At 45.0% G+C, this 7,806-nt stretch overlaps 1 protein-coding gene across 1 annotated transcript; it reads left to right on the top strand.

Annotated features, from left to right (window-relative positions):
- Positions 1–1,197: 1,197 nt before the first annotated feature.
- LOC116931875 lies at positions 1,198–7,147 on the top strand. The gene is made up of 8 exons (XM_045180130.1): positions 1,198–1,528; positions 3,077–3,439; positions 3,876–4,724; positions 4,821–4,981; positions 5,303–6,077; positions 6,169–6,372; positions 6,506–6,697; positions 6,765–7,147. The coding sequence occupies exons 2-8, from the start codon at positions 3,370–3,372 to the stop codon at positions 6,842–6,844; spliced, it is 2,331 nt and encodes a 776-aa protein (XP_045036065.1). The 5' UTR covers positions 1,198–1,528; positions 3,077–3,369; the 3' UTR covers positions 6,845–7,147.
- The last annotated feature ends 659 nt before the right edge of the window (positions 7,148–7,806 follow it).

The following is a 7,806-nucleotide window of genomic DNA, read 5'->3' as shown; positions in this document are numbered from 1 at the left end:
CCCCGTAGACTGGAACACTGTGCCTGGACGCGTGGGCTCGCCATATAGGCCCACACAAGGGCAGCGTTCGAGTATACACATCAACGAGCGAAAGGAGCTTTATGGATCTTCTTCTTCTCGATTTCATCACCAACTGAAGAACGATAAGGGGGCGTGGCTTTACCTTCTCTTTCTATATTTTTATTTTTAAAGATGTACACATTTTTTTGTTTCCTTTTTATTTGCCTTTAGGGTCCGTTTTGTGTGTGTGTATCTGTATGTATAGCTATCGGCCATTTTGAACGTAAAAGGATTGGCGTGAGTTGACCCAGTCTCGGAGATAGTGCTCCATACATGCATATATAAAAAATGTATATATATATATATGGACATGTATTTGAAAATAAAAATGAATAAGTTTGGGAACTGTCTGCATTCAGCTGGCGCAATGCCACGAACGGTGGAACGCACGAAAGCGACCGAATGATTTCACGTTTGTATTTTTTTGTTTACTCCCTCTAAACTGAGTCCCATGTTTTTCTTGTACAGGCATTTGCACCACAGGCATTTTGCTTTGTGTATAGACACACACGTTGAAGAGATGCTGTGAAAAATGGCGTTCAACGTGAGTGGACGGTATGGGAGGGAATGTCGTTAGTACTGCAACCACGACCCACGCACAAAACATTGGGCATTTCGTTTCAATATGAAAGTAAAACGAATCGTCTGGAGATGTCGTACGGTATCAGATGCCATAAACATGCGAAAAATAATGGCTGCTTTGGCGTGTACGCATAACTGCATCGTGATTTAGCGATAGGCCTGTACACTAGCGCCGAATACATTTAAGAACGGGCCCTTGTTTTTGCTAAGCCCATAAGACCTCGACCAACTGATGTGTGATATCATCGTTCATAATAAACATCACAGACAAAAAAAAAATGGCGTCCTTCCCCTGTCGATGCGGTGCCTGCTGCATCTGGCCAGTTTAATCGCATTTAGAACGGCCGGAGAGAAGACCAAAACAGGATAGTAGCCCCTGCCTTTTCGTCCTACAAAAAAAAAAAAACAACACAAAACATAGAGAGAGAAAAAAAAAAAAACATGGCGTCTGTGTGTGTATGCGTCGGGACTTTCTCTCCCCTCCTCTTCTCGCGTCGGTTACGAACCTTTCCTTTGGCAGCAGCACGCGAGCTGCACACACACAGACACAGGGAGCCATTACGAAAAGTGAAGCCCCTCGGCCCTCGGGGGATTTATTTAGGATTCCTCTCTCCTCAGACACACACACACACACACACGGAGAGAGAGAGAGACAGAAAAACTTTTCAGTCGGTGATTCAACGTGTTCAGATAGTGACACAGTTCTGTGCGTCAGCGTGAAGCTTATGGCGCACAGCTCCATTATTTAGTTTCGGATGGTGGTTCGTTTCTTGACAAATAAATGCGTATCTAGTGCCGGAATTTTAAACAAAAACAAAAAAACATATCGACACGTTACTACATCTGTTTTGTTTTTGTTCGTGTGTGCTGTGTGTGTGTGTTCCAGGTAAATGTTTATCTTGATTGACAACAAGTCGGAGGACATTTTTCTTATCGTGATGCGTCGTCTGCTATTTCATGACAGCCATATCCAATTCTATAAATTTCTTGATTTTTGTTTGTTGTCGAGTCGTTATTTTTTTTCTTTTGGGGGGGCGGTTCACGGTGATCATCTTTTGTGTTTGACAGCGCCAAAAGCGGAACTGAGACTTTTCTTTGATTCTAACCCCCCCTCACCGGCTTTTATTTTAAGAATTTATTTATTTTTCCTTTCATTATTTTGTGTTTGCTTCTTTCCCCTTGTCTTCTTCTCACCGGAAAAACAAGGAAATTTCAATAATAAAGAATAAAGAATTCAGTGATGCAAACAAATGGGTAGGGACACTAACAAACAAGAAAAACCCCGAAAAAAAGATGAAGATATTTTGAGCGTGACGTCATCACACAGTCGTCGCTGCTTTTTAAAAGATACCGTAAACATGCGTGAAAAAAAAAAGGCAAAAAATTTATCCTCACATAACCCCGGATGCTTGGGTGTACGTAGGTGCACATGCCTCGAGTTGAAGGATGGCATCTTCGTGAACCTTCCGAAGGTTGGCGGGGGGAATGAAAATAAAAAAAAAAGAATCCCCCCCGTGCTAAATGGACCCATTAAGATGCCACAGCTGTGTTCCACATTCAATAAATAACACGCTAGTTCTTCCTTCTTCAGTTCTTATTTCCAACTTCCTTTTTCTCTTCTTGGAAGTGAAATGAAAAAAAAAATCAAATAAAAAGTCGGCAGCCATTTTCTTTCTTTTGAAAGAAAAAAAACAGGAGGGGAATCGGAGATGGCTTATCAAGCAGCATCCCGAAACCGCACCCATCCCTATGTACAGTTAAAATTATAATGGAAGCTTTTCTCTTTTAAATTGCATGGATAAAAAAAATATGAAAGAAAAACGAGTTGGGTGGTTCGTTTCTATGGTTTTTTTATGAATCAAAATGTGTTTTTTTTTTTCTATTATTATTCTTGAGGGCGAAACTGGAGAAGACACATCAGCAGACGTCAACAAAGGATCGAGTCTCACGCGCATGTCAATATGCACACGGTCGCTTCGCCGTGTCCTTCGTTCTTTTTAACATTTGAAATAGAATATAGGAAAGAGGGAAATTTGAATTTGTATGGCTGACCAGATTTATTTCCCCCCCTCTCTTGCTATATACGCAGGCAGCCATACATCCCCCCCCCACATCCTCGTTTTTTTTTTAAATAACAATTGAAGACTCCTTCAGAAATATTCAACTATCTATGACATCCTATTCAATTTCTTGCGTCCCCACAGCAGTTTCAATTTGAAATGATGTCAAAGAGATGCGTATACCGTTCCTGTCACACGGATACCATCCAACCATTCAATTCGTTTTACGTGTCAATGTTCGTGTGGCTGATGTTTATCGAATTTGTGTCGTGATTTGTTTTGTTTGGTGGGGGGGAGGGTTTTATTGGTGTTACATTTAAAGGCTGGCGCTTATATTAAAATGCGCCGCGTGGTTTGTTTGGCATTTCTTGCAGACAGATTTCTGCCAATCAAAAGGATGACGCGCAATAATCAAATGGGGTTATTGTTGTCGACGCCGCCGCTTTTGCTGTCGTCGACGTCGTCGTAAACCAGAACCGGTTGAAACGTACACGTGGCGATAAGAAGCCGCAGCCAAATAGCGCGGCTGTACGTAAACGAAGGCGTGTAACATCCAGCAGCAGCTCATCCGGAATCAGATACAAAGCCTACTCGTATTACGTATATTTTATTGGCTTGCAGAAGAAGAAGAAGAAGATCAAAAATCCCTTCCAACTGTTTCATCGCCATGACGACATCTACCCAACACGAGCCATCCGTCTGGTGGTTAAGGATGGCGTGTTTCTTCTTCTTTGCAGGTAAAAACAGTTGAATTTTACATTTTCCCACCTTTTCCCTTTATTTTTAAATGTTTGCTTTTGAAATGTCGACCTCGTTATGTGTAGGTAAAAGTGGTTTTACTTTGTACTGTATAGCCAACGTTTAAAGTTCAAACTTTGCAGCTTTTGTTTTCACGCACCTACACGATTATTAGACGGGTGTGTTTTGTTTTGATTTTTGTCGGAAGGAAAAGGCATAAATGTCTGGGTTGGAGAAAAGAAACAAAAAACAAAAACACTGGCAATGATTTTATCGGGCACGTGGTGCAAGTCTAGTACCATAGATATCGATCGTGAGCGCGTTTAATGGAGTGGAGGGCAAGTTCGCTCACGAGCCAAGCACAGCACGGGGATGCGAGTTTTATTTCGTTGATTAACTCTGCGCTGTTGTTTGCTTTGTATACTTGGTTGTTAGGCCTATCGTGTTACACACCGCTGCTGGCCGCTCATCTCCAGTGGCTCGGATTCGATCTGCAGGAAATCGGAATCATCAATTTAATTGCTTCAACTGGAGCAGCGCTTGGCTTGCTGTTGGCCGCTGCGTGGACGCCACGTTACGGCCATCGATCCAATCTGGCCGTTGCGGTCTTAACGGCCGCCTTTTGCGGCGCCGGTTTGATCCTCGTGCCCCGATTGAACGAACGCCTTCACGGCCGCTCCGATACGGAACGACCCGTGGCCGAAATTCTGTGCCGACCCGAAGGTTCCGCTTTGTTTTTCAGAAAATGCGGCGACACTTGCGAGCTGGACGCTGTGGCGCGGACCGAACTGTCCGTCTCTGATTGCCGATTCGAACCGCAATCGCGACTTCCTGTTCATTTCATCGACTGGATCAATCGATTCGCGCTGACCAACGTCAATGGCGGCAAAGGTAGCGATGGAATGGACGACGATCTGAGCGAGCCGGAAAGAGGAGACCTTCCGCAAAAGATCCCCGTCCAGACATCCGGTTTCGAAGATCAATTCAATCCGAGCGACGTCGAAACAGATGAGACCCTGTTGCCCGGCCAATCGGGCTCCCCGCCATCGGGAGTGGCTCCCTACGAATACGATTACGATGAGAATCATCGACAAGACGACGCCCTGCAAGAGATTGAACGTCGTCGCAAGAAGAGGCAGTCGATACCGCTGATGGACGACGCCGGCCAGTTGCCGCCCACCTTGCAAATCGACGACGAGTTCGAGATCGCAGAGAAAGCCGATTTGCCGTACACATCGTCGCCGCACATCTGTTTTTCCAGCTACTCTTCGTCGACGACAACTTGTAAATGCTTCGTTTTCTTTCTTGTTTTAACGAAAAATTGTTTGCGATGTGTCGTGAATTTCATCTTGTGCGCCTCTCTGTTTTTGCCAAATGAAGGTCACGTTTTCACGGGAACTAATCACCTGTTCCGGTTCAACACGTCATTCTATTCGGGCATCACTCACAACGGCCAGTGTTTCTATTCGCTCAATTACGACGACGTCGACCGCCAGATTCTTTCCGAATTGCGATGTCGATCTAACAAACCCAATCATCAGGTAAGAGAACTCGCTTCCTCCTGCTCTTCGCCAATGATGAGACGCGTATTGGCCGTTCGTGCTGACGCGCAGAAAGTTCACGGTTACATGTCAAGCATGTAGTAGGACTCACGCCATTTACGACTGGCAGTCATCAACTTCTTTTTGTTGTCGTCGTTGTTTACGTGTCCCGTTATAGAAAAATGATGCACGATCCCCTCCATTTTTCTTTTGCCCTTCCGGCACGAACAAAGCTCAAGTAGATGGGGGAAACAAAACGAAAATAAAAGAAATAGTCTATTGATTTTCTAAATGCGGATTTGTGCTGTGTGTGTTTTGCAGGTGCGTTGTCGAGCGGAAGGGATGAAGTTAAGAGCTAGCGTGACACGAAACGGCACGAGCACTTGTCACGGCCGACCTGCCGATAGCAACTTCCATTTGGTTTTCTGGCTGTACGTGATTTTCCGTACGTGCGGAGAAATGGCCATCATCGCCACCGTCCTACTGCTGCGCATCGTCACGCTCAACCAAGATCACGAGAATACCGTCAACGGGAGCGGCTGGATGACGCAAAGACGATCATCGCTCGTCCTGTGGTGGATTTGGGCTTTATTCGGCCTGGTGGCCATGGCGCCGCTGGCCGGATGGATAGCCGATGTCGTCAGTTTTGGCATCGCTTTTCTACTGGGCAGCGTCATGCTCGCACTGACCGCATTTTGCATCGCCCTGTCGCCCAATTCGCTTCCTTCTCGCCCTCACCCCATGCTGGAGGCCACCCTGGCCATCGAAGAGGAGCCGGAAGACACGACCTGCGTGACTCCACCCCTTTACCGTATCTGCGGACGAGATCTTTGCGCCATTTTGTCTGACGGAACGGCCGTTCTCATTCTGCTGTTTATGTCGCTCTTGGGAATGGCTGCCGCAGTCAATCCCACCATTTTTTATTGGCATTTACTCGAATTGGGTTCAACACGGCTCATGTTGGCCGCTTGCGTTACGGCCCAGTGGCTGCCCATCGCTCCGCTTGTTCTCCTCCTCAGCGGATGGCTGTGGAAGCGATGCGGCCATCGTTACATTTTCATCATCGGACTTTTACTTTATTCCATTCGCTTCCTCGGTATGCGTTTCGAATATTCCATCTCCAATTCGCCTTAACTGGTGTGACCTGTTGAACTCAATTAACGGGCTGCTATTGATTTCAAATCCAGGATATACAATGCTGGACCAGTATGTGTGGATCGTTGTCATAGAAACGCTAGAGCCGCTTTGTAGTTTGTGGATGCTACTGACAGCTGCAGAGCGTATTGAACGATTAGAGTGTCGATATCGCGATGTCGGCATCGGACGAGATCGTTGGCACTCCTGGAAAGTGAATACCTGGGCATTGGTCATCCTCTTCCATTATTCACTGGGTATACTTATAGACTGTATACATTTCCTGTCGTGGTGACGAACAGGGTCACGGACTGCCTTCAATTTTCTTGATTGACGTCCAATGACAACGTGCAAACACGATAAGAAATAATTGATGACTTGGAATTCCAGGACGAGCATTAGGGGGATTGGTGTCGTCGCTTGCGGCTCACCATTTCGGATTGGTGAGGGTCTTTGTTGGCGCTGCACTCATCTGCCTATTTGTGGCTGCTTGCTGGTTCCTCTGGATTCATTTGAAATCTCCGTGTCAATCGAATCGGCGGAAGAGTTTGGCCCATAACAGCGCCAGTCCATCTCCTAAAGGTATACTAAATGAATGCCACGTTTGTGCCGCGTAAATAGTGACACGTTTGTTTTGTTTTGAATTTAGAAACAGCCGAACCGCCACGCCTTCGGAATGAGGCTGAACAAGAACGGAAGCAAAAGCTTCTTCGATCCAGTCCCGTGTGATCATCGTAGCCATTGCGCCACGTCAGTGGTGCAACTTTATTTGAAGCCTAAAAATATTATTATCTTTATTCTTAATAATAATTTCATTGCTCACCTCATGTTGTCACACCTCTTGTCACCTCATGAATCCTAACCTGCCTAAAATGAGAACTAGATCTAACAGTTGCCTTATATTATATACAGTATACATAAGAAAGGAAAGAAGAGTGATGGTTGCATAATATGCCATTGATAAATTCCTAATGACGTAGATATTATAGGGAGACGTGCACTGATTTGGAATATACAAGAAGACAGTGGAAAGATGCGTTTTCTCTCGTTATTTCATCGCTTTAATCATCCCGCCCTTGTTATCTAATACACACACGTATGCAAATACAATTGCTGGATCTTTGAAAAACGGGAGAGATGGACGTTCCTGACAATGTACGTCCATTGTCAAATGCCCTTTAGAATCAAAGTTTCTTCCGACGCAGTGCTTCAGTTCTCGATTCGATCCATTGTGATTGTTTCAGTTGAAATGCTTCAGAACAATACGTACGGCTCATTGTTCTACTGTATATTATATCATAGAAGAACAAACGCTATGGCCCACGGTTTTTCGTGACACCCGGTCTTTCATATCGGTTTGAGAAAGAACCTCTCTCTTCGTGAAGTGTTTCGTGCCTATTTGTCATCTTTGTTTATGAGTAGAATCAGCTGTTTCAATATGTGAACACCTAGGAGATTTCCCACAAGCCAATTTGATGAACTCGCGATAAAAAGAAAGAGAGTGGGGATCTATCATCCCTTTGTTTCTTGTTTTTCGATTCGAACGCAGCTGTTATTATTATGCTCTGCTCTCTAATATGAATTCTCCACGTAGATATCTGCAGCACTAATGAAAGGAATGACAAGTTTCCTCCCCCCACCCCTCCCTGCAAAGCGAAGAATATTCAGAATTGCCGTGAATCTTCGTATAT

Source organism: Daphnia magna, linkage group LG10 (assembly GCF_020631705.1).
Source record: "Daphnia magna isolate NIES linkage group LG10, ASM2063170v1.1, whole genome shotgun sequence".
NCBI classification, from domain to species: Eukaryota; Metazoa; Arthropoda; class Branchiopoda; order Diplostraca; family Daphniidae; genus Daphnia; species Daphnia magna.
The sequence above is the reverse complement of the archived record's forward strand: the minus strand, read 5'-3'. Positions and strand labels throughout refer to the sequence as shown.

What these genes read in the sequence shown, in the direction of transcription:
- LOC116931875 (XM_045180130.1), top strand. Translation starts at nt 3,370, where the DNA reads ATGACGACATCTACCCAACACGAGCCATCCGTCTGGTGGTTAAGGATG. An exon ending in GTGTTTCTTCTTCTTTGCAG is followed by an intron (nt 3,440 to 3,875) that starts GTAAAAACAGTT and finishes CTTGGTTGTTAG; the next exon opens with GCCTATCGTGTTACACACCG. An exon ending in CGCCAGTCCATCTCCTAAAG is followed by an intron (nt 6,698 to 6,764) that starts GTATACTAAATG and finishes TTTTGAATTTAG; the next exon opens with AAACAGCCGAACCGCCACGC.